Genomic DNA, 27,500 nt, shown 5'->3' with positions numbered 1-27,500 from the left:
CACACACACACACACACACACACACACACACACACACACAAACACACACACAAAAATACACACATAGATACATACATACATACATACATACAGACACATTCACATCGGTACTCACCTTATACTGCCTTCCCCTCTCTCCACCTCTCTCTGTGAGGGAGTGCACGTAAGCTGGTTGACATTATAGAGTAGGCAGGCTATTAAACGTGGCGGTAATCTTATATTAAATCCACAGAGAATCCCACTCAGCCACCAACAGCTTTGCGCAGACATCATTGCAAAGTCACATCAATTGCACATCATGTTTTCACCACATATACACTCCAATTTGCTGGACTTATGTGAACTATGCACACCGGGGACGTGTGTGTGTGTGTAATTGGTTAGGATGGGTGAGGGATTAAATCAAAGTGTCTTCAGTGAGGATGTAGTGGTAAGGCAGTGTGTAGTATTATGATTTAGTGGAGTCAGTGTGGATATGGGTCAGCAGTGTATGGATAGTGTCTTTATGTGTGTGGATATTAAAGACTACCTCAGGGTTATGGTTAGAGTGTCTGTTTATGTGTGTGGATGCTAGTGACTACCTCAGGGTTATGGCTAGAGTGTGTGTTTATGTGTGTGGATGCTAGTGACTACCTCAGGGTTATGGTTAGAGTGTGTGTTTATGTGTGTGGATGCTAGTGACTACCTCAGGGTTATGGTTAGAGTGTGTGTTTATGTGTGTGGATGCTAGTGACTACCTCAGGGTTATGGCTAGAGTGTCTGTTTATGTGTGTGGATGCTAGTGACTACCTCAGGGTTATGGTTAGAGTGTGTGTTTATGTGTGTGGATGCTAGTGACTACCTCAGGGATATAGTTAGTGATTTTTTTAAATGTTTTTGGAGGCTAGTGACTACCTGAGGGAAATGGTTAGCAATTGTGTGTGCGGATGCTAGTGACTACCTCAGGGTTATGGTTAGCGTTAGCATGCGTGTGGATGCTAGTGACTACCTAAGAGTTATAGTTAGCATGTGTGTGGATGCTATTGACTACCTAAGGGTTATGGTTAGCATGTGTGTGGATGCTAGTGACTACCTCAGGGTTATCGTTAGCGTTAGCATGTGTGTGGTGCTAGTGACTACCTGAGGGTTAGCATGAGCATGTGTGTGGATGCTAGTGTTGCAGCTGAATAGGCTTATGGCAGAGTTTATTGGTTTATACATTAGCAGGGATTACAAACCTCGATATGACATTGTAAAAGAGAACCATTTCATTTTTAGTTCCACTCACCACCATTATAGCTGTGGAACGAGTCGACCGACATTAGCTGTTATACATTATACGTATTATGGACTTGTTTATGTCATCAGATCAACTACTTATAGGATATTCTCATTTAAAAAAACTGCACTGCAACAAGAGTGAATTTACTCATTGTTGGCAGTACTGAAAACGATATATAAGTGTATGATTCCACGTTGATAATGTGCTCAGAATGTGCTAAGAATCTAAAACGAACCTTGCCAAATGATACGATGGGGGATGGGGGTGCTCTTAATGGTTGTGGTATGTGCTCCTTTAGGACAACAGCTTTGTAACGACGTTGCTATTTTACCCATCTAACAAACAACTTTATGTTTGCGTTGCAGAAATACAAGGAGTTCGAGCGCGCGGTGCGGGTGGAGGAGATCAACGGGCTGCAGCTGGTGAAGAAGCTGGCCGAAGACATGGAAGAGATGTTTGACAAGAAAGCCCAGGCCATGAAGGTACACTCCATTACTGGTTTCATACCCCATACAGAGAAGGGTGTTGCTGGACACTCTTACACGCTACAACTTGCAGTTTTTGATTGAATGATCTAATGAAACAATGAATGAATAATGAGATTTGTAAAGCTTTATTAGCTTAGCCTAAACTAATACAGTATGTATGAATGTTTGCAGACTCCAGCTTTAGCGAGTGTGTGTATATGCGTGCCCAAATGTGGAAACGTGTGTGTGTGTGTGTGTGTGTGTGTGTGTGTGTGTGTGTGTGTGTGTGTGTGTGTGTGTGTGTGTGTGTGTGTGTGTGTGTGTGTGTGTGTGTGTGTGTGTGTGTGTGTAGGTGTGCATGTGACTTGGTTTTATTATTTGGTAAACGGGAAGCTCATTGGAGTTGATTTTAGCACATTGTTGAAAAACACAGCAGCTACACTTGGAGCGCCTCCTGACATTCATATGTGAAGTGCATAACTTTCCGTTCTCTATTAAGGTTCACTTGAAAACCTCAAGGTGAAAGCGTCATACCATGTGATGATTTTATATAGTCTTCAAGTAGCTAACCCAAATGTATATTTAAGAGCTTTTTCACTGGACAAAGTTGCAGTGGGCGAGCTATGTCCGAGGGGTTTGGTTCCCCTGCATTTTGTCCTTGGCCATTTTTCATGATGACATTTCAAGCTTTTCTAAATCTCGCATTGGGGTTAAACTCCTTGATTAAGCATTATTTGTAAGCGGTTGGGTTATAGGATGACAAAAATGGTGGTTTATCGAAAAAAGGCCATGGTATAAGACGTAAGATGTGTGTTTTTGTGAGACATGGGTTAAGATTGCTGCAAATCCGTTGGCACACTGCGGTAATAATTGACCAGTTTCATTTTCCTGGTGTGTTTTATTTGTGCGAGAGAGAGAGAGAGAGAGAGAGAGAGAGAGAGAGAGAGAGAGAGAGAGAGAGAGAGAGAGAGAGAGAGAGAGAGAGAGAGAGAGAGAGAGAGAGAGAGAGAGAGAGAGAGAGAGAGAGAGAGAGAGAGAGAGAGAGAGAGATGGGCATGGGAAATGTTGGAAAAGATGGCCATTATCAAAATGTTACTGTAACATGTTATTCTTTGTCCTGCTTTACGTGCATTACATTTTTTTTTACATAAAAAAATGCTCTAGCTGCACTCAGCCAGTATGTTCAACACTGTATATCAATTACTTTCTTATCTTGATATAGTAATTGAATCACCAGCCAAACGGAACAATGAATGAAGTTATTTTCAGTTTATTTTATGATATAATAAAAGGTGCCGTAGGTAACATTTATGAGCTATAACTTGTGTTATGTATCAGTGTTATTTATTAGAAAAGCTATACCCAGCTATACCCATCCATTCACGGTAGTACTGGGACAATATATGTTCTGGTTTACTGTGTTTGTCCCTGTATGAGACAATTTCGATTTTCAATTCTCAGGGTAAGGGCATCTCTTCCCTGATTGGTTCCGTTTATCCGACTTGCCGTCAATCACATGTTTACACACAGCGTTATCATAGCTCCACCACAGGTGTGTGTGTGAATGCAACACCTCTCAATGACGGAGAAACGTAGAGAGGGAGGGGGCAGAGATGGAAGACTGTCTCTTTGGGCTGATTATTTAGAGAATATTTTCTGCTCTCTCAAAAAAGATCTCCCATCAACAACTCAGGGCCATCCGTCATTGTTAGTGAACGCTGAACGGCAGCGATGTCAAGCAGTTTGGATCCAGACGTCTTTTTACCATCTGGCTGCAAAAGCATAATTGTACTTTACAAGTCACAAGTGTGCACCGTAAATACACAGAAGAGGTGTGGAACCCTGTGCTCTCCTGGCTTCCATAGCTCCTAGTTGTCAAGAGTCATTTACTATTCAGATGGTGTGTTTGGAAATAGGAGTGCGCTAGTCATAGTGGTCTGGAAGTGTCATCTTAGAGATTGTGCGTTAATTCCCTGGAGCCATGTAGGGCTCTTTTAGATAACAGCTTCTGCATGACTGCAATCCATGTTTTAAATCTGATAAAATCCATCTTTGCTTGCTTATATCATTTGTGCCCTTACGTTGTGTGTTCGTTTGTGTGTGTGTTTGTGTGTGTGTGTCTGTGTGTGTTGGTGTGTGAGAGTGTGGGCATGCATTGATGTGTGTGTGTGTTTGTATGCTTGTATGTGCATGTGTGTATATGTGTGTGTGTGTGTGTGTGTGTGTGTGTGTATGTGTGTGTGTGTGTGTGTGTGTGTGTGTGTATGTGTGTGTGTGTGTGTGTGTATGTGTGTGTGTGTGTGTGTGTGTGTGTGTGTGTGTGTGTGTGTGTGTGTGTGTGTGTGTGTGTGTGTGTGAAGAATACTGCCCCAGGGGGCTGATGGGGCGTTTAGCTGAGTTTCAGTAAAAGGCATCTGGAGGAGAATGAGAGGAAGGGGAGAATGAAAGGTTCTATTAACATAACGGCCCATAGAATGTGTTGACAGCACCGCTGACAGACGCCCAACACCTGATGATTGGTGATACATAAACATTATGAAGCCATGACCGAAGCTAATGCACGACGTGGTGCCTGCCGTCAACCGGGTAGGCAGAGTTTATTAAGCCTGTAAATGCTTTATTATGATATGCAATATGGCTATAAACCTTTTTTTCTGTTCTGTTATTTTGGAAAGGGTGAGAACCTCACACACATTCAAATAAAAATTACTAAAGCAATTATACAAAACCAGAGGTAGACATGACATATTTGCATGACATTTTTTAATAGCACTGAAATACTCTTTTCCTTTATTAAGGCCCAATCCCATTTCTTATTTTTACCCCTAACCATCATTTTCTAGTGCCCTTAGCTTTGCGACCTGCCTCAGAGAATAGTTACAAGGGGCAGTTGTTGAAATCCTCCCCTGTAAAATGGGTCAGCCCTACTTGACCCTGATACGTCATAAGTAGTTGTCAATGGTGTTTAGTATCCAGACATGGCGTTTTCGCTTCCATCTTGCCAATTATACCCAAGGCCTAGTGGGAGGTTTCTTCTAATGCTTGGTTTTGAGTGTGCCTCTGAAAAACCTCAGTCTCGAGGATATGAAGCCCTGCCACTTGGCCTAACCCCTCTTTCCAAACAAGAATCGGGACACTACCCCTCTGTGTGAACGCGCTAAGCAGAGGGGTAGGGGCAAGGGGTGAATTGGGGTTGGGCCCCACTTGTAAGAAGCTGTGAATCAGTTGTCAATTTTGTTAAGGAAAAATTAAAGCTATATGGGAGTGTGTTGATGGTAGATGTTTGGAGTCTGATTGGACTCCGGGGCTGGTTTAGGCTGCACACCTGTGCACACATTGAGTAATCAATGTGTGCACAGGTTAACCACCACACACACTCAGGGAGAGATCTCCTACACCAGGCCATGTATCATTTTATACAAAACTTTCAATGAAACGTAATTTCTAACACTATCACCCTGCGTCTGGAGGAGCACAATTTTTTTTTCGACAACCAAAACCTCAGTTTAAACCTTCCTTCTTCAATACGTCGAAGGATTACTCCCTCCATTCCCCATCTCCATCGAAACCCCAATCCTTTCGCCCAATCCTCCTCCCCCCCCCCCCCCCCCCCCCCACAAACTCCCCTATCTCTGGATACCTCTCCCAGCTCTCTGGTTTTCGCCAAAGTAATTGTGGCGCTTCAGCGATTGAATTTCCGTGCCGGCGCTCTCCTCTGTCCATCGGAACGGATTTATCTGCCTGTCTCCATGGCGATTGCCCGTCTTTATCGCTCGCCGCCACCTGCTGAGAGACAGGGAACTGTTTGACGTTCCTGTGTGCTAAAAGGGGCTGACGCATGCCTGACGTGTGTGTGTGTGTTTGTGTGTGTGTATGTGTGTGTGTGTGTGTGTGTGTGAGTTCATTGTTTGGCGTGTGTGTTAACATATTTGCAAGTTTATGTATTTGTGCGTGTCTTTGGGCTGCGAAGTGTGTGTGTGTGTATGTGAACATGTGTGTGTGTGTGTGTTTCATGGTGTTCGTGTGAACATATCTGCAAGTTTATCTATTTGTGTGTATCTTTGGGCTCGAAGTGTGTGTTTGTGTGTGTGTGTGTGCACATGGGAATGTGTGTGTGTGTATGTGTTTTTGTGTGTGTCTGTTCATTTTTCGGCTTGTGTGTTGACGTATTTGCGAGTTTATCTATTTTTGTGTATCTTTGGGCTTGTAAGTGTGTGTGTGTGTGTGTGTGTGTGTGTGTGTGTGTGTGTGTGTGTGTGTGTGTGTGTGTGTGTGTGTGTGTGTGTGTGTGTGTGTGTGTGTGTGTGTGTGTGTCGTGTGTGTGTGGTTGAAGGGGTGAGGCTCGGTGCTTGTTAGCACATGATTTCACTATAACCTCACATTGCTTTTCGGTGGGAGATAAGTGTGTGCATGTCGGTGGCTGTTGATAGACGCTAAATGATGTGTCCTTTCAGAAAATAATTCATGTTCAACTTCCACAGTAAATGAACATGCTCTTTCAGATCTCTATTAGTCGTTTTTTTGTGGGTTTGTTTGTATGCGTGTGTTTGTGTTTGTGTGTGGTTGTGTACCCGTATGTGTTAGCATGTTTGTGTGAGTGTATGTGCAGCTGAGAGTGTTCGTGTGTGTGTTTGTTTTAGTGGGCTCTTCCATTTTACTTTGAAAAGCAGGCTTGATGGCGGTGAAAAGCGCTTATTTGGCTTCGGCTTCTAAACAGACCTTGAAGTGAATTGTACCCTTGGGAAGAAGAAGAAGATGCTGTTCACTAATATAGGAGCGTTCAGACCAAGGCTCTCTGCGGGTGCTGTTTGGGTCCTCTTCCATCCCATTATGTTGTCCTATTGGAGTTGGCACAGCCTCCAAGTTATTCTTCAACAAGTTGAAGCAACTTTTTAAATTGAAGCGCCCATGAAAAGAATGTTGCATTCGATTAACACGCTTGGAATATTGTTGTTTCATCTATTTAATAACACGTTACTGACTTTGAATTGCAAATTATAGTATGACTTACAGGCATAATTCTGTTTTATGGTTCATATCTGACCGAGACTGGACTTCACTCATGTCTTATAATTGCTTCGGCCCATTTTAATTGCAGCTTCCGCTTATACAGATAAGGCCAGTGTATAAACAAGGACTTTCAAGCTCTGTGTGTGTTTGTTACCATACGTAGATTCATTTCTTAATTATGATTACCGTTATCTTAATCTGAGTTGGTTGACGATTATGAATATCTCTGTTGTACAGACACTTGCTTATGACTTGCCTGTTTTGTGCTGGTCTCCTCCCCTCTCCCCTCCTCTCTTCTCCTCATTTCCTCGCTGGTCTTTAGCTTCTATCTCCTCTCTGCATTAGACCTCTCCACTCCTCTCTAAAAACATCTTCGAATGTTTCCCCTTCTCTTCTTACCTCTTTGATCCTTACCTCCCAACCTCTCTCCTCTCATCTCCTCTTCTCCCCAATCCCCTTCTTTCCTCCCCTCTCCTCTCCTCCACTCTCTCCTCTCCCCCACTCTCTCCTCTCCTCCACTCTCTCCTCCCCTCTCCTCTCCTCCACTCTCTCCTCTCCTCCACTCTCTCCTCCCCTCTCCTCTCCTCCACTCTCTCCTCTCCTCCACTCTCTCCTCTCCTCCACTCTCTCCTCTCCTCCACTCTCTCCTCCTCTCCTCCACTCTCTCCTCTCCTCCACTCTCTCCTCCACTCTCTCCTCCTCTCTCCCACTCTCTCCTCCTCTCCCCCACTCTCTCCTCTCCTCCACTCTCTCCTCCTCTCCTCCCCTCTCTCCTCTCCTCCACTCTCTCCTCCTCTCCTCCACTCTCTCCTCTCCTCCACTCTCTCCTCCTCTCCTCCACTCTCTCCTCCTCTCCTCCACTCTCTCCTCTCCCCCACTCTCTCCTCCTCTCCCCCACTCTCTCCTCCTCACCCCCACTCTCTCCTCTCCTCCACTCTCTCCTCCTCTCCTCCACTCTGTCCTCTCCTCCACTCTCTCCTCCTCTCCCCCACTCTCTCCTCCTCTCCTCCACTCTCTCCTCCTCTCCTCCCCTCTCTCCTCTCCGTCCTCCTATCAGGTGGAGCGTTTAGTTTGAACATCAACGCTCTGCTTTCTCTCATGGAGGTCGAGGCGGACAGGGCTGTAGTAATGGGGTCTTTGAAGTCAAGCGTGGCTGTGTTTCACGTGACAGAGGCACTTCAAAGCTGAGGGTGCGATCGTCTCTGCTGGGCGTCTCCCCTTTAATGCTGCTTCAGCCATGGACCTGTTGTTATCACTGTCTAGACTGCTGCTGAGAAAATCTTCTTTGTCGGAATTTGTATTCTTTATTTAAAATTAAGGTTGGTGACAAAGATTAATTCAGTGGAATTTTCAAAGCAGGTAAATATGAGATTGAAGGATTCTAGGTTATTTTAACCGTGATTGCCAGGAGGGTTTTCTCCGAGGGGGAGGGGGGAGAGTGGGATGAGGTGAGGTCAATGTTAGCCGTCAGGCTGATATTCAACAACAGCAGCCTGAGGTGAATGGAAGGAGAGGAGGGGGGGTGGGGGTGATGAAGGACTGGATTGGAGGCTTCCATTATTGTAAAACACATTGAGAATGTCTCCGGCGCTAGTGACAGATCATAGACCCTGTGAGGAAAATCACTATCTAATAGTTGGCAACACACCTTGTACCAAAAAAGCCAATCAAATAAAACATAACACAACAAAAACATTCAAATCTGACAACAATACATTCAAATCACTCCCTCTTCCTCTCTCCCTCCGTCAAACACTGACACAGCCCCAGACAAATCTCACTCTCACAGTGGGCTCACAGCGGACTCTCACACATCTCGCTGCCTGTCTCTTGTCTCAAATTGCTCTTCACCTCTGGGAGGGTCTGTGTGTGTGTGAGTGTAGGCGTGCATTCGTATCAGTCTGTGTGCGTCTGCTTGTCGGTCTGTGTGTGTGTGTGTGTGTGTGTGTGTGTGTGTAAGGGTCTGTGTCTGTGTGCGTGAGTGTCTGTGTTGTTATTTGCTATGATGGGTTTTCGTTGAGGTTCATACTCAGCCAGTAGATGACAGGAGCGACACTGCCATTTGTCTGGGGTGTGCTGTGTTGTAAACAATAACTTAATGGCAGTATCGTAGGATGTATGCGATGAAAGTGCACACTAAACCAAGACACATTACGTGAAACGTAGCCAGAGTTGAACGTGTGTCAAAGCGAGAGGCAGGCGAGGTGAGATAAGCTTAATTTCTTGATCTTGCGGGTGAACCACCTTCGATCGATGGTATTGATTATTGGCAGCGTCTAATGCTTCAAAGTACGCCACATTCTCTTTTTCTCACACTCTCACTCTCTCTCTCACTCCTTCTCTTGTTGTGGATGTCTTGCACCTCAAGCCAAGTAAAGTGTCACAGAGCACTTTTCTGTTCTGTCGATGCTGCAACCCCCCCCCCCCGGCCCGTTAAACATATTAATGGCTGTCGCTTGGGTTATCGATGGCCGGCGCGGACCATCCTAGGCCATCTCCCTGTCTCCCTGAGCCTTGGGTACCAGGACTCTGGCGGGACCAGGGGATCCAGGAATTGGCCCACAGACTTGTGCCAATGGGACAGGTCTTAAATCATCCTCTGACGGCTATAGAGCTATACCTCAGCATTTATGTTGATCCCGCAGAACCACATTTGTAGAACTTCCTTGAGCAAAAATATAGTTTTGCATACCATCTAATGTCTTTGTTAAATCTCTTAATCTGAGAAATGCTCTCAATCTGAGGGACATGGCTAAGGCATAAGTCGATGGGCCTTTTAAAACAAAGTGCCTTGCATCAAAAAACGAACACCATGTTATTTGCTTCACCATGTCAGCATAGATAAGACAATACCTTGAAAAGCAACAGACATGAGGTGACCCCCTGTACAATGTTAAAAACACACAGTCCACACTGAGGAGGCTGTGCCCGCTTACTTGCGTGGGGGTTCAGAAGGGTTCTCTGGTTTGCGTTCTACCTTGGGAGAACATTCAGAATCAGGCCACTGCCTCCGAATCCCACCCCCCCCCCCCCCTCCAGAGGGAGAAAAATGCGCAGAGGCACGACTATAAGTACTGCTGTCTGAAAAAAATTGTCCTGAACTTTGCGCTACCAGTCAATAATGCATGCAGCTCTGCCATGTCCTCCTCTTCTCCACCTCCCCCTCTCTCTCTCTCTCTCTCTCTCTCTCTCTCTCTCTCTCTAGTGCAGTCTCTCTCTTGGTCTCTCTCTCTCTCTCTCTGTCTCTCTCTCTCTCTCTCTCTCTCTCTCTCTCTCTCTCTCTCTCTCTCTCTCTCTCTCTCTCTCTCTCTCTCTCTCTCTCTCTCTAGTGCAGTCCCTCGTGCAGTCTCTCTCTTGGTCTCTCTCTTACTCTCTCTCACTGGCTCTCTCTCCCCCCCCCCGACAGCAGATGTTAGCTGAGGTCAGCTGTATTTGACAGTAAGCACTAACTTAGACCGGTTTTGGGTATAATTCATAATTAATGAGCTTTTTTAAGGTCAGCGCCTTCCATGATCAGCCCATATGCGTTATTATGCTCAGGCCTTTAGCAGCGACCGCCAAACCAATCGTTTTGACAGCAGAGGAAGGAAGATTGTTTACGAACTAAGGAGAATGTAAACAAGCTTTGGTTTCCATGCAAGGTAATCCATGTGCAGCCATGGGATTATAAAAGTCAAGGAAGAAGGAGGATGAGATGTAATAAAAAATTCCCTAATTGTTGTGACATTTGTAAGGAAGAAAACACTTTCAAGTCGTGATGTCCAGTTTATTTGTGTAGCTCCACGGGCCCATTGTAAACCCTAAACCTCTTAAGCTGGAGCCCTCAGAGGGACAAGAAAAGGTTAGGCACAATGGGGGCATGGTTTAATGGAGCCTGTGGGCTGAGGCAAATGGATGGGTCAGAGGCCGCAGCATCACTGCCCAGCCAGCAGCAAGACCCGTCACTCACTCAGTTAAGGGAGACACAAGATGGAGATGAGACAGGTGGTGATGGACAGGCATTTGGGCGGACCTGTCCAACACACCAAGTATAGAGGCCTGTAAAGAGGATCACGTAAAGTGAGCAATCTCTTGGAAGTCAGTGCTTCAGTAAGAGTTCCTCATGTTGGAGATGAGCAACAGTTAGGTCGGGTTATTTGACAAGGCCCTTTCGCCTTAGAAAGGGAGCTTTAACCAGGTTCCACAGAGACCGAAGGTACCATACCTATGGTCCATAAAGATCATAGATCAGGATTATTTTAGAAAGATATGCAGCAGCTGTAGATTGCAGTTTTTAGCCCCCGGAAGCAACAAAAGACAAGGTCACATTATAAGGGTTAATCGGACTGTATTCATTGTCGCATATATGTCGCGGCAACTGTAGCTGCTGAGATGAACTGGTGTGCAACTAAATGTTAAGAATCTCATGCACTGCAGCTGGTCGCAGTAATGCCAGAAAAGCCTAGTTATGTAGCTTAAATGTGTCAGACAATGATTTATTGATAGAAACTCGCTGTAATGGATGTCTAGACGGATAAAATGAATAGTCCTTCCTGGACAAGTAGCAAAGCCTTCACATTTTTTCTAATCCAAGTGCCAAATGGCATTGCATTAGTCTTGTGAAGTGTTTGGTGCATCTCCTTGTGTTTTGGTGTATCTCCTTGTGTTTTGGTGTGTTCTTCTTCCTACCCTGAGATCAGCCTCCATATCTGGGGCTGTGCTCCCTGGTTGGGGGGGTGGCAGGTACGCTTCCAAAGAGCAGAAGAAATATGCAACCCCTCAAAAAGACCCTGTTAAACTCGGCTCCCTCCCTCCTACCTGTCTCCGCCTTGTAGCAGGTATGGCACTCGCAAACCTGTGGTGGAACTGGAACAAGTGCTGTGTGTGCAAATGTGATTGACAGGGATGAAGGAGTCCCAAAACAAATCGGCGTAGCGATGTCCTGATGGGTCAGGAATGAACGGTCTAAATCTAAATCGGTTTATACAGAGGCAGGCAGGAGCACTAGAACATGTACTCCCACAGAGCATTTGACTCACTTATAATTTACACATTGATGTGCCAGTTCTTACGAATGTCACTGATGGTTAAGACAGATGTGTACGATTTAGCCCCTCCCAGTAGGTGGGAGACGTTCAGGATTCACAAACTCAATAACAGTGTTGTGTCCACTCTAAACTGGCTGTGCAACTGTTTTACGAGAGCTAGGGCAGCTCGACTGGCTGGGTGGAAGGGGCTTTGGGAGAGTCAATAGGCCCACATTTTTCCTTTGTAGAATGTGTCAGTTAGGATCTGGATGTGATTTCATTGATAACATTATTAAAATCACTATCGGGTCAGCCTTGGCTATGGAGAGATGGCACAGAGCCTGGCCCAGAAAACAGAATCTGAAATGGACTGAGTTCGCCTTGATTCCTGATATATATTCTACCGAAGAGGAACTCATTCACAGGAGTTGATGACAGTTTCTACAGGGAATTTTAATCAGTGTATGCCTACACAATTGTAGAAGTATACAGATTATTGACACTTCTGTGCCAGGACAGGATATTCCAGGATGTCTTCCCACCAGAAAGAATTACTAGTGCTGGCCGACATTGTGTTCGCTGGTAACCAAATATGATTGGTCGAAACAAGATTATAAGTGTTCCAAATTGGAACTAGTCTGCCATTGGACTTTAAGGGCCCTATTTTAACGGTCTGAATCGCAAGTGAGAAGCGCAAAGTGCAAGTAGCTTTGTGGGCGGTTCTATGGGGATGTTGCTATTTTACTGGCGCAGATATTACTCTTGCGCCCGGCGCAAATCTAAAAAGGGTTGGTCTGAAGTAGCCTAATTACCCGTAGGTGTGGTTTGGGCGTAACGTGCAAAAAAACAATGAGAGTGCCAGCTCCCATCCCCTTTAAGAGCCATGAGAGCATTTGATTCTGACGAGTTGATATTTTGACAGCACGTCTGCAGTCTCCTATGAGACAGATACACACGTTTTTTGCAGATGCATTGATTTAAAAGTACAACTTATTACCGCTGTATCAGCTGTTCTTTCCCAAATAATTTACCAAGAATGTATGGCTAGGTAGATGAGAGAAGCAAAGTGTATGCGCGAGGTACACAAGCATTTTTGTTGTTGCTAGCTTTAACTCCTCTTGCCGACTTATTTCTCACTCTCCGAGCATGATCTATTCCATGTGAGACAAAAATACAAAGGAACCCATGGTTACCTTGTATGATGCCAGGATTCAAATTTAAACTAATGGCAACAAGGCAACTTCTCAAATAGCTGCCCTATTGCATATAGCCATCCCACTTTCCTCTTGAGCTTATACAGTGCATTAGCTTGTCCGTTTTGAAGACTTTGTTTTGTTTTTGTGTCTGTGTGTTTGTAATTTTGTGTGTGTATGAGAATGTGTTTTGTCTGGTTTGTGTGTGTGTGTGTGTGTGTGTGTGTGTGTGTGTGTGTGTGTGTGTGTGTGTGTGTGTGTGTGTGTGTGTGTGTGTGTGTGTGTGTGTGTGTGTGTGTGTGTGTGGGTGGGTGGGTGGGTGGGTGGGTGGGTGGGTGGGTGTGTGTGTGTGTGTTAGACACGGCCTGCCATTCAGATAGTCTCCGTTTAATTACTGCTATCATCTCACACTGGGCTGGCGTTGCAACAGAACAACTGGAGAAGAAAAAGTAATTTCCTCTCCCCTTTTTAATCTGCCTTATAGACTCTGGCAGGACCTTACGCTGAGGCACTGCAGGCTTATTCAAATACACAGGAGACAAACACATGCACTAAACCATACACAAAAGTAAAGGCACACACACACACACACACACACACACACACACACACACACACACACACACACACACACACACACACACACACACACACACACACACACACACACACACACACACACACACACACACACACACAGACTGACACACAAACGTACAGAAAAAACAACACATAGGCCTATAGACACGCATATAAACACACGCACAATCAATATCTTTATTTTAGTGATCTAGTAGCATACACTTTAAATGCAAATTTAAAGTGTAAATCAGGTGTTCTGTTGTCAAATAATTACAAAATATATGTTTAACCGAGGGTCGGTTTTGTTATTGTGACCTCAAGACCAGCTGTGACCTAAATTATGGTCTGAATGCGCACAGCATTCAGACCTTAATGTTTGTTGTTTGTTGTTGTTAACAGGTTTTAACAACAACAAAATCTAGATGTAGAAGCCAAATTGAACAAAATATGCTGGCTGATTAAGACCAGATGGTTGATGGGAGCAGTATGCTAGCACTTTGTCAGCTAGCTTGTCAGGTTGTTAAATTATGTGTTTACAGTTTTGTTTTTTTCTGACAGGATGATTGTCTTTGTCTTTATGTGTGTCTGCGTGCGTGCATGCGTGTGTGTGTGTGTGTGGGTGCGTGTGTTTGCTCTCAGGGCTTTGCCCAGGTGCTAGTCCAAGACCAATCTCAGATAACGGATATCAAGACTTCCTCGTGCGTGGGCGGGGGTGGGTCATGTTTACAGTCCGATTAGCCACTTTAGACGTTTTTTTTTTTATTGGCAGCAGAGTCCAACGTTTCTCCACACAATACACAAACATCGATATTTTGTGTAGATGGTTCAGGTCAAGACGACATTTTAGTGAATCTCTATGAACAGATCTCAATGCTATTTAAAAGCAAAATCGCACTATTACTGGACTCGATGGGTTCAGAGATTGTCGCTCTTCCCATAGACTGTTTTCCTGCATGCAACCAGACTCAAACGTGATTGGTCAACGCTATTAGGACTACAAACGGACTACGAACGTAAACCAGAACGATAAAAATGTCTTGTCCCATTGCCTACACAGTCTGCATTCATTTTCATCGGTATATAGATATTAGACCAAGACAGACTATAGAACTGAGATGTTTGATGTTCCAGCAGCCCCAAGCACACTACCTTACATGACTATACACACGTGAACATACCTAAACCCTCTCTCTTTCAAAAGACAAACAAAGTGTAAGAACTTTCACAGAAATTAGTACGGAAGGTGAAGAAATTCACATCCACGGTGAATTAGCAAAAAAGACACAACGCCATAAAATTATTGACATTTGCAAAAGCATCCGCCAGTGTGAATAGGCCAAAGGGTGAGTATCCTAACATCCATACACACACATACCCACACCCAGATGATGCACCAAACACACCATCGCACAAAAGTGGCACGCCGATCGACAGAGGTGCTTTTCTTCCAGCGTTTGACATTTCACTGGAAGTCTGAGGCTAAGCTCTGAGACCTTTAGAGAGTGTTCCTCTCTCGGCCCTCCCCCATCCCCTCTTAATTTCTCTCGTTCTCATCTCTGTTTGTTTCCCGTTCTCTGTTATCCCTGGGGCTTGAAACTCAACCCTCCTATCCCCCAAAACCACCACCCTCCCCCCAAGCATACATCACCCTCCTACACAAGCATTAAGGCTGCACAATTAATTGCATATTGTTCAAAATCTTGGTTTTGGCCGCTCCGATTGGCTAATCGTTGAGGTGAACATGCAAACAAAAATACATTTAATTCTGTGGTCCTGTCACAATTATATATAATCAAAAACTGCTTATTTTTTGCAGCCGCTACAGATTGATATATGATATAATGATATAATCAATAACCTGTTTCTCGCAGTGAATAGTCGCAAACACAATTTCAGACATAATTATCAAATTGTAATTCTCTTTACATAATCGTATAGTTTCTCTAGCACACACACAAACCATACAAACACATGCACTTGCACACCAAGATAGCAGACACACACAACAAGCGAGCATGCATACACAAGCATGCTAACACATCCTCACGCATACACTCTCCCGAATGGACACACATCAAGGTGACACACCAAACCTCGTTTCATCACCGTTTCATCATGGACATGCCTCACACAGATGCCTTGGCCTAATCGGATGGATTTTTTCTCCTTATCTCCTCCATATCTGCAGGAGCAGGATAGAAGAGGTCCTGATCTTATCGCCAGCCACAACATTACATGAACGTTGCAATGCAATGATGTGAGGAGAGACTCAGTAGCCAGGGGGTGTTGCTGGGAACGGAGAACCAGTTTTCACACTTTGGTCACTCTTCCGCACAAAGAAATACACAAAGCCGCCAACATATGCATGCATGCTCATAGGTGCACACACACAAACATACACACACACACACACACACACACACACACACACACACACACACACACACACACACACACACACACACACACACACACACACACACACACACACACACACACACACACACACACACACACACACACGCGCGCGTACACACACACACACAAATGCACGTATAAACACACGCCACAAGATAAAATAGGCTGGCTGATTGCATTGGATTGCACTGGCGGAGCTATTTGAATGGAAATGCGACACAGACTCCATTACCAAAACTCGCAGATAGCACAGCCAGCTGTGGCGGATAGAAATAACTTGCCGTGTGAGCTTCAGCCATGTGCATCACATCCTGGTCAGAGACAAAGCGAGTTGTCTCTGTGTTTGTGTGTGTATGTGTGTGTGTGTGTGTGTGTGTGTGTGTGTGTGTGTGTGATGACCAGTTCAAATACAAATCTTTCAACCCTTGAATGCTTCACATCAGCATTTGGTTCTTGGCTAACACCCTTTGTAAAAGGGCACACAAAGAATCGCCTGACTGTTATACTATCTGTAGCCAATGAATGGTGTCGGTGAACGGTTGCGAACAAATCAGCAGACAGCAGCATGCTAAAGTTTTTTCGGAAACCTTTTTGTTAGTTGTGCATTTTCTCTGCATGTAGTTTTGTCACGAGAGTGAACATATATTGGAAATATCTATTTTGTATTTCGATGAATGTATGTTTTATAACTTGTTGAATGTATTTAAGAATCAGGAACAAAAGAGATAGCGATGTCGTATGTGATAGAAGAGGAGAAGGAGAGAGATGGATGGAGAGAGAGACTGAGAGGGAGAATGACACATGAGAGCAGACTGTCTCCCAGTGAGAGTGTGATGATGGTGTGTGCGTGTGTGTGTGTGTGTGTGTGTGTGTGTGTGTGTGTGTGTGTGTGTGTGTGTGTGTGTGTGTGTGTGTGTGTGTGTGTGTGCAAGTCCATGTGTTTGTGTGTGTGTGGCTGTGTGTGAGTGTGTTGTGGCCTTGTCCAAAGAACCTGAGGCAGTCATTACCTTGACTGCTGAGCCATTTAGGAAAATAGCTTATTTTCACAAAATGGCCAAAAGTCTCCCCATCGTGTGATTGCGTGTTTGTGTGTGTTCTTGTATGTGCATGTGTCCATGTGTGTGTGTGTGTGTGTGTGTGTGTGTGTGTGTGTGTGTGTGTGTGTTTGTGTGTTTGTGTGTGTGTGTAGGTGTATGTAGATGTATGTGCCTGTGTCACTGTGGAAGTCCCATTGCTGTTTCAAAAAGAACAATTTAAATCAACTGCTGTCCTTATAATGTTTTTCTGACCAACGTTTATAGCCAACAGTCTCAGTAATACTGTCTTTGGTTGTATTCTCATCTCCTTTTCTCTACTCTTTGCTTCTCTTCTCTCTTCTCATCTGTCTGTTCCTCTAGAGGCTGGTGGATGCAGCAGAGGAAGCCCACCTCCAACACGAAGAGGACCCTGACCTCCAGGTGGGCTTTATTGCGCACATTAATATGTATGTCCAGACCATTCCAGCAGCAGCGCTGATGTGGGCGTTCATGCTGCTGATGTGGGCGTGCATGTCACTGATGTGAATGTGCACGGTGCTGATGTGTGGTTGCACGGTGCTGATGTGCACGTGCACTGTACTGATATGTATGTATGTGTGTGCATTGTGCACGGTGCTGATCTGCACGCACACAGGGCTGATGGCTTGGGCGCAGGGTATTTTCGGTGTGATCACTGAACACCATTAGGTCTCTGGTGCATTCCAACAGAATGGTCTCACACAATGGAACAAAAATTACTAGAAATAACATAATAATAATAATCACAGAAAGTGTGCGAGGCAATCATTAATGTTACCGTTTTCAATCAATACAGGTTATTTACACAATGGCTTCTGTTCAACATAATCACATGTGTAGCCAACTTTATTTAATCAAGTCACTTTATCTTAGTGCTTCCTACATCCTACATTCCTAGTTTGTCTGAAGCCGTTCATGAACTACTGCTACCTACAATATCCTCCACCATCTATTCTTCTAAGGCTGAACATTATTTTGCTGTCAGTAGACTTCCACAGTAGTTCTCCAATGGCAGTAATGAAAATGTAACAGTGGACATGGTATAGCATTTGGTGCGCCCAACATCATTTTGAATAAAAAACCCAGTTTTTGGTTTGGTTCGGTAATATATATATATATATATACTGTATATATATATATATATATTTTTTTTTTGTACCTTTATAAACCCAGGGTAAGCTCACCTTCTCTTAGTGAAATTGAATGCATGAATGTCTGCCCTAAGTATTTTCTTTGGTACCTGATTAGTCTATCTAGTATATCTTGCTTTTAAAATAAAACTGGTTATTCACACAAAATAAACCAATACGCCTATCATGCTGCATCTTCAGCAGCAGATCATGACATTAACGCTATAAACTCTCCTAAGCCTTTTGTTGATTTCCTTATGTCGAGCTGAGTTGAATGTAAAATGGCGCCTGGGAGCGAGTGGGTTTGTCGCCTGGGCTCAGCCCCTGGCGGCGCCGCTCCGCTCACTCTGCCCGTTTCCTTTGGATGGGGCTGCCATGATTGGCTCAACGTGTTTGACATGCTCCCGCTAGTTTAAGTATTGTGCGTCGGGGGGAAGGTCACTGATTCCCCTGGCATTTGTCCTGGTGGAGCCCTGCTGTTCCCAGATTGAATGGCACTGGGGGGGGCTTAACAACCGCTCGCCCTTCTCCCCCTTATCGCAGTAAAGGTTGTTTCGTTGTACATCTTTACCGAGTTTAACTTTGTTCTCTGCTATCCAGCGCTGACTCAGCCCCTGCCATCACAGATTTGATCAATAGTTGTCATTGGTCGTGTTTAAAATGATGTTTAATACCGTCCTGTTCATACAGTTTAGAATAATTATAGGGCTCAGACTCAAAACTCTTCCATAATCCCACATCCTTTTTCATCCATCCCAAACCATGCATGTTTGCGCACCAAACCGGGCATGTCATCCTGTAGGTTAACGTTCTTTCCAGAGGAACATTTATATTAAATAGAATATTGAGTAAGGAATGGTGCCATGCCAAATAACCTTTTGACAGATGCAGTTAAACTACTTTGTAAATAATAGTTCTTCGATTTATTTTCTCATGTACTTGCCAACATATTAACGGAACCATTTGAGGAGCAGACTCAGTTCCATCCACTTGGACATGCACACTCTAATCGTATTACACATTATACACGCTTAAACACCACAAACTCAGCTTCTGTTCTCATGATACTACGGAATCCATTTGAACAACTTTAATGGTGAGAGAGCAGCTGTGTTTGTATGTGTGCGTTATTTGTGTGTGTGTGTTTGTGTGTCTCTGTGTGCGTCTGTGTGTGAGCATCCAAAAACATTTGTGCTTGCAGGACAGTGTGTGTGCCCGTAAAGGCCATTAATATACATATAAATTGGAATATTATTTGGTATATATATGAGAGTCTGTGCCTCCAAACTTGTTTGTGAGTTTGAAACACATTTAGCAGAGTTCAGGACTTAACTGGTGAACTGCAGCAACAGAAACAGCAGAGTTTCAAGTTGAACATATGACAGTAAGCTGACGTAAGAGTGTTCTCTCTGGAAGGACTTATCAGTGTCGTTGTGTGTGTTTGTGTGTGCGTCTGTAAGTTTGTTGAATTTGTGTGTCTGTGTGTGTCAGCACTGTTCGGCATCATGCTGACTTCTGCCCCGTGGTTTAATTGCGTCCTGTCTATTTAAAGTGTAAGTAAGCCCCCTGTTTCAGCTCGAATTTGAACAATATGGAATTCGGAACAATATGTTTGGTGCTGAGAGTTCTAGGAAGGAAGAGTGGTTCCCATGGTTACAACCAACGGCAAATGATCATGATTTCTTGTACGTATCGTGTGTATGAGTGTTGAGTATCGATATTCATGAAATGCACCACACACCTCACTATATACTTTGGTAATGATACTTTGTGCCTCTCTCGGATCCCTCCATAAACGTTAACCGCTTACCAGACGGAGCTCCACCCTTCCACACACAGACACACACACACACACAAACACACACACACACACACACACACACACACACACACACACACACACACACACACACACACACACACACACACACACACACACACACACACACACACACACACACACACACACACACACACACACACACACAACATCAAAGGGCATCCAAAAAGCCCCTCAATGTTACAGAAACAACAGGACCGGAGCTCGGAGAAGAGAATAACTATTACAAACTAGTTTTTGGAGACTGGAAAAACATAGGATTTCTAATGTTTAAGATCATGGAAGGCATTCTAACAATAACGCTTTGGGGTTCACTGACACTTTAAAAGGATCAAATCAATCCTACCATTGATTTCTGGCCTTTGTGGGTATGTGTTTGTGTGTTTGTTTGTGTGAAGATATCTGTGTGTTTGTTTGTGTGCACATCCATTTGACAATGTTTATACTGTATATGGATGAAGTCTGTATATGTGTCTGTGTGTGTGCGTTTATCTATGTGACTAAGTGTTAACACGTGTGTCTGATCCTGTTTAGACTATAACTTATGCGAGTTTATGATAAGGGCAGTCTGGTAAAGAGGGATGGGATTATCTCACGGTGTTATATTGCAGTGCATGGCTCACTGTAATGAAAAGCAAACTGCAACAAGAGTATGATTGACTGTACAATAATTGTGTTGCAATAAAGCCATGAAACAAATATTGAAGCAAATATATTTAAAGTAGTGAACTGATGAACATCCAAGGGCAGTATTAAACATTATTTTAAAAATAATGGTGAGTTTAAAAAATGTAAAAAGTGCAGGAAGTCGATGAAGTATCAGATCAAGTCTAGTTTCCTTGTAATACTACGAATACTAACAAACTCAACCGTTTAATACTACCGACCAAGGAACAAAGGACAGATTGGGTTATGTCTTCACTCTGACTCTACTAGGCTTTTAAGATGTCGTCAAATGACGAGACCACGTCAGGGTCATACCGACACTACTAGTTATCAAAACAATGGTTGCGCCATCTGCTGTGAAAACAATGCATTGCGCAAAACGGACGAACTGTTCAGCAGACCCTGGTTCGTTCTCCTCCTCCACAGTGCGTCTTGCCGAGGTTCTGTACCGGGGGGATACCGTCCGAACGGTATCCCGGCCCGTCCCTACCATTCAGCGTGTGTGTGTGCTGGCGTGCTGGCAGGTGCTTTATGGTGGTGATTACAAGGCAGAGAGGAGGAGAGGGCCGTGGTGGACTGAGTGTCCCATTGTCTCGACATTAACGACCAGCTAAAGCCACAGCCGCGGGGCGGACGGCTGCTGACTGCCCAAACCCTCGCTGCGGTCCCAATGACTGCAACACTGTCAACGGAACACCTACCAGAGCATAGTGCATGATGGGAGAGCAGATGATCTGGAGGAGGGCTTAAAAGGGCTTAGGAGATGGAAGAGGCGGCAAGAAAGTATGGTGCCGAGGCTGAGGAAGAGGAAGATGATGAAGAAGAGGATAAGGGTGAAGATGATATGGTAATCATGACAAGGCATAGTGGTATATATAGTGAAGCGATAGGGATGATGATGGACCAAAGTGATGACGGCTATGATGATACAACTCGGTCGGGATTGGGAACAAGCGTTACATTTCTGCATGCATAGTTAAGATCCAGGCCTCAGTTTTTACTCAATGGCATAACGATAAGGCAGGCTTTGGGCATTTGTAACATGATCTCTTACAGCTGCTTATATGTTCCTGCTAATGGTTTGTATGTATCAAAGACAGTATTATTCTTCTCCTCTCATCCGCTTTTTTTTATCTTTGTGTGTGTGCTTTGTGTGCACATATGTGTATGTGTGAGTGTCTATTTGTGTCTATTTGTGTGTGTTGTTGTGGTTGTGCAGAACTCTGATGGTGGTATTTATTATTGCACTGGCTGGTGGAACGCGGTGCATACATGGTAATTATCACCAACTGTGCTAAAAATACCGTATCCACGCTGTAGGGGAAGCCTCCCTCATCGCTATTTGGGCTTTATTATAAACTGATGTGTGTTTTTGGCTATTGGATACATATTTGGCTGGCAGCTGTTTGATAGGAATTTCCTTATCTCTCTTTTCCAGAGCTCTTCTGCTTCCATGTGAAATTGGTACGGTAATCTGTTGCCATTTTCCTCCCTCTTCTTTTTCACCCACAATGCTTATGCAAATAAGAAAACACAGAGCAGTATCCCTCGCTGCCCTCTGCCGCCAATGAAAGGGCTGCTAGGAGCTGGGTGGTAAAATGGCCAATCACCATTTGAAATGTTGCCTAAAAATGGAGCTTCAATCCACAAGAGACAGGGAGTGAAGAGGAAATACCCTATATGTTTCCTCTGAGAGGGACTGTACGCCCGAGGCTCTCTACCTGTCCATTCAAAATGCTTTTGACTTATGCATGTCCGCTAGTATTCCTTGTGAGGTCACAGATTAAGCTTGGTCTCTACTTTTGGGGTGGTTTCAACGTTACTCACAAATGCACGCACAAACACACTAACACAGAAATTAACTAGCATTAAACATGGTGCATACTCAAAATACCCAAAACAACAAAGCTAACCTTTTAAATGCTACTTCCACCATCAATGGACTTTTCTATCAACTATATTAACGTATGTGAGGTTTCCCCCAATCCAATTCACCCTCTTTTCTTTTTTTTTGCTATATCGGTACCCGGTTTGACCCAATTTTTTGCGACGCTGCGTAAGCCATGCCTGTAGCAGGGATGTGGGAGAGGCGAAGCGTTTTATGCGGAGCGCATGAATCCATCGCGGGCCCTCCCTCCTGGCTGTTTGCTCAATCTGTTTACTTGCTGATTACCTGTAGCCGTGTCCCCCGGTTGTTTTCCCCTCCCCATGGCGGGCACAGGGCTCTTCTCTCTCCCTCACGCCTGCCCACTCCAGTCAGGGTGGGGAAAGTTAGGAGATGAGGGTGAGAAAATGGAGAAAAATAGCAAGGAGTTAAAAGCACATGCCGGAAGATTCCTCTCTATCTCTACTGCTCTCTCTTTCTCTGTCTCCCTCTGTTGTTGTCTCTGTCTCTCGGTCTCTCTTGTGGTAGAAAATAACCAAATTCTATCACTTCAACTAACTAAGAGAGCATGAGGAATCGAGGAGTCCGGATCGAGTATGACAAAAGACTTGATTGTTACCTGCGAATAAGCAACAACGAAGCCGAGTGAGGTTTGCAATGACACTGTCGGGTTATCCGATCCCGGCCTTTTTTATTCGCACAAACGAAGCTGTTTTCCATATGGTATGACCGCCCACTTCATGCACATAAGATCTCTTTTTATAGTTAGGACGGTCAGCCATACATTCCTTTAAGTATGTGGTCATCATCCGCACTTAATCTAAACATTAGGTGGAAGTCAGTGCGCCTTGGCCCCAGACTCTCTGGCGCCGTGTGAGGCTCTCCTATGAATTCAGAGGTGATTTTGCTGCTTTCCACTATTAATGTATCGATATGATATATAGGCCTGATAATAGTCATAGTTAATATAAAAACTAATGGTTAATTTCTCCCATACTCTCGCTCTCGCTCTCGCTCTCGCTCTCTCCCTCTCCCTCTCCCTTTCTTTCTCTCTATCTCTCTCTCTTTTTAGTTATGATTTCTTGTTGTTGCGTGAATGTGTGTAGGCCTATCTGTGTGTGGGCCTGCACAAACATTTTTATAGGTTATCCTCTGTCAACTCTTAATCCCCGAAATGTGTGAACCCCCCCCCACACGCACGCACACACACACACACACACACACACACACACACACACACACACACACACACACACACACACACACACACACACACACACACACACACACACACTATGCATAAACCCTTTCAAGATTTTAATCAATCCTAAGCAAGTAAAGTGGGTACTTGAAATGTAGCATTCAGAATTTTTACTTAACCCTTTGTTGCCGTTATGATCCATCTCTTTGTATTCCTCTCTATTCATCTGTTGTCCATTAAGTGAGTGGGTAGCGATGTTACGTGTGCATCAGCATAATGTTTGTCAGCTTTGAAGAGCAGCCTGTTAACACTGTGATCATGGAATGCATTAGTAGGAACTCGGAATGGGCAACTTCATATTGTCAGCCTGCTGATGTTGTTAGATTAATACACACACACACACACAAACCTTCACCGACACATTTCACTAGGGCCTGTGCCTTCATGCACGCATGTGCAAAGACGGATTGATAAATACAAAGACAATGGTATTATCACTGGAGGATAAACAAGGATAAACGCATCACACACATTTAGAACACACATTCATAAACACACACACTCATGCACACATGCACATCCATTAACGTCACAATTTTAATCATAATTAGAGCCTATACACTCTAAAATGTAAAAGTGCAGAAGGGTTGTCTTGTTCTAAGTGTGTCAACGTCTTTCTGCCACCCATTAACTCCTCACTATGGATTTATAATTGCATTTAACACGCAGGTTAATTTTGGTTAATTATCTTTTGACAGGATAGCAAACGCCTATTTTCCCCTCCTCTCAATCCATACAGTCTACGGTCCTGAAGTCTACATCTGACCTCTGCTTTTTGACATTTAAAATTCTTACTTCTCAAGGTGTCAGTGACCTCCTCAGACACAGAATAACCTGAGTTAAACAGTGTGCAGGCGTCAGATCATGGCAGAGAGGGCTATTATGCATTCTTTACTCATACATTACATAGCCCATCTACGATCTCAGATAGACGAGGTCCACACATAGATTGGTCACTTGAATGTCAGCTTTATAAGCCCTTCAACACGGTAACAGTCAGGATGCGCTTGAAGATGAATCCCTAGATTTAAAGGACATGCATAGCTATAAACACAGGAGAGGAGATGGGGTGATCCGACTAAGAAAGATAACAGGTTTGATACACGCCTGAGCACCAAGCCACAGCATCAAGCGACGGGGAGTGCCTATACAGTGAGAGTAGGAGATGAGTAGCAGATGCATGGAGTGGGGAGCCTTAGGGAGATAAGACGGTCTAGACACAGTCTGGGATGAATCACACAGCAGGTGAAAGTACTGCCACAAGTATAGGTATGGCGGAGAGCGATAGAATTGAGACTGAAAGCTTCAGACATCAGCACTGCACGGCAGTCTGTGTAGCTCTTCTTGTGCTTCTGCATGTATCGTTTAAATCGTCCATGCATATACATGTATAACATGTTATTGAAAAAGGGTTTTCGATTATCCAAAGTAGGATCCATCAATTACATTGCTTTAAGGAAGAACATCCCACTGTTTGCTATTAATTGAAAATCGTAATCTCAAAAGCGTTCCTAGATTATAATCTCTGCGGTGTCGTCATGTAATGGGGCGTATTGATAAGAGTATACTTTACTTTGGTAATTATAGGGGTAATTTAATATAATAAACCCTTTTTTGATTTCAAAAGACTAATAAAACAACTTTAAGACGAGGCAACTTTCAAAGGGATTTTACTTTGCTGCATCAAAATTAAGTTACTTTGCTTAATTTACCATTAATACAGTGTTGTGTTCCAGCCTTTAGAATCTTGTGTGATTGCTTACTTGATTTACATAAATAAAATGTTGTAAATCCTGCATGTTTATTTAAGCAGTAGATCACGACAGGGTGTGGTATGTGCTCATTTTAACACTGTTAAGGGCCGGCGACCCCCTTCACAGTGGTATAATGAGCACATACCACTGACTGAAGTGATCTATTGCTTTTATACAACGGTTACTATTATGGCAAAACGAAAGTCATAGACACACTACATTTAAAAATAAAAAAAAATAAGGTCAAAGTAGCTGTTTTATTAAAGAATACAAAAAAGTAGTCCCTCCTGGCTGCCTTCAAAATGCACGACGGTCGCTATGCAACACACTTTAGCGTCCCTCCGAGAGAAGGCTCGGCTAGAGCGGTTCGCCGGCAATTTATGGAAGTTAGGAACCAAACAGATCGCTGGATATAAGCCACCCGTTGTATTATTATTCTTATATACCTGACCACCTGCACTACAATATACGTCTATGTGGTTGGTCTGACAGGCCAACAGCATATACACCAGCCCAAACCTATACACAGTCAGCCAAACTGCAGTCGAACTGTAGGTGCATGGGGCGGTGAGTCTCTGCCTTTCCTGTCAGCAGGAAGTGAATGATACATAAAGGGAAGGGTTCAGAGAGTGCTAGGAGGAAGGGGAAGAGAAACAGAGAGACTCCTATGCGCTTATGAGGTTGCTAATCATCAATTAAGCATTTCCTTTGAGGGCAGCTCCCTGTGGAGAGAGAGACCGAGCGAGAGACAGAGGGAGAGACAGAGACATGCTCTGGGTTTTGTGGGCGGTGGTGAATGGATATGACAGGCAGTTTCGGAGTGCAGACTCTGGGATGCGACACAGTGTCTGAAGTCTCCCATCGCCTGGAGGCGGCTGCTGCTGCTGCACACTGGGCAGCTTGGTCAGATTAAGCACCCTGGGGATTCACCTTGTAACACTCACACAATTATGCACCTCTCAGTGTTACTGCCATCGTCATGGATACCACAACATCGTAAATTAGTTTTAGTGCAATGCAATATGTGGGCAGTTTTAATTTAATTTAAATGTACATTATTTTACGTGTATCTTTGCGCCTAGCGGGGACACCAATAATTGAACACAAAACTGAGAATAAGTAGGGCAATCCAATGTAGGTCTATCTTTATTATCATAACAATATCTGCTTGGGTGAAACCGCCTGGAGTGTAACTTAAGATGAATCTTATTTCTATTTTTACTTTGTATCAATGGAGATATCTGTATCTAAAGAGGTTCCTTCATAACAATGCAGCAAATGCTGCTTATCAGTCCCAACACAGCATCTTCATCTGTTAGATGACATTGTCTTGCCTGTGGCTTTTAGCCAGAATCCTTAGTGTTATTGCTCTAAGGGTTCAGGCAAGGACAGTGAAGCACAGTGATGGAATTAAAAAAGCGCAAACCAGAAGGCAAAACTATATTTATGTATCCATCACATCTCTTTGTTCATCTTAAGATCATAGTTTCTTTATATTTGGATCCCTGACCTGCGTAGGGAGAAGAGGGTAAGGTGAGGGTCAAACAAGGGATAAAAGAGAAAAATAGAAGATTACATTAAACGGAGGCGCACCTTGATGAAGCGCGAATAAGCCTAACCAGGGCTGATTAATTACACGGATAGAGCTGCGTTCACAAGCTTAATTGATGGCTTTATCAATGTTTTGCAGCAGGCTATGGGGATGGGTTTGATGATGAAAACGAATGTTGCAAGCATGGAGAGGGTTGGCTAGAGCCTTCTAGCCAACACTGAAAGATGATATAGATATTGGGGATGTGGAACGGGAGTAAAATGCTGTCATTACTCGCCGAGAAGGCCATCTTCAGAAGAGTCCTCTTCAAACACTATTTGCCGGGTGATTACAGAAGGGACTGTGTGGACAACACTTTGAACCGAGCACTTGTGAATTGGACTATGTTTTCAGAAAAAGAATATCATTCAGGGAAATCTA

General features: G+C 44.0%; 1 protein-coding gene across 1 annotated transcript in view; it reads left to right on the top strand.

The window, feature by feature from the left end:
- Nucleotides 1–27,500, top strand: part of cacna2d3a (calcium channel, voltage-dependent, alpha 2/delta subunit 3a) — a 131,071-nt gene that overhangs the window by 20,440 nt on the left and 83,131 nt on the right. The window contains 2 exon segments of the mRNA XM_030361268.1: nt 1,627–1,743; nt 17,335–17,394. Coding sequence (XP_030217128.1) covers nt 1,627–1,743; nt 17,335–17,394 — 177 coding nt within the window.

This window comes from Gadus morhua, chromosome 1 (assembly GCF_902167405.1).
Source record: "Gadus morhua chromosome 1, gadMor3.0, whole genome shotgun sequence".
Classification (NCBI taxonomy): domain Eukaryota; kingdom Metazoa; phylum Chordata; class Actinopteri; order Gadiformes; family Gadidae; genus Gadus; species Gadus morhua.
The sequence above is the reverse complement of the archived record's forward strand: the minus strand, read 5'-3'. Positions and strand labels throughout refer to the sequence as shown.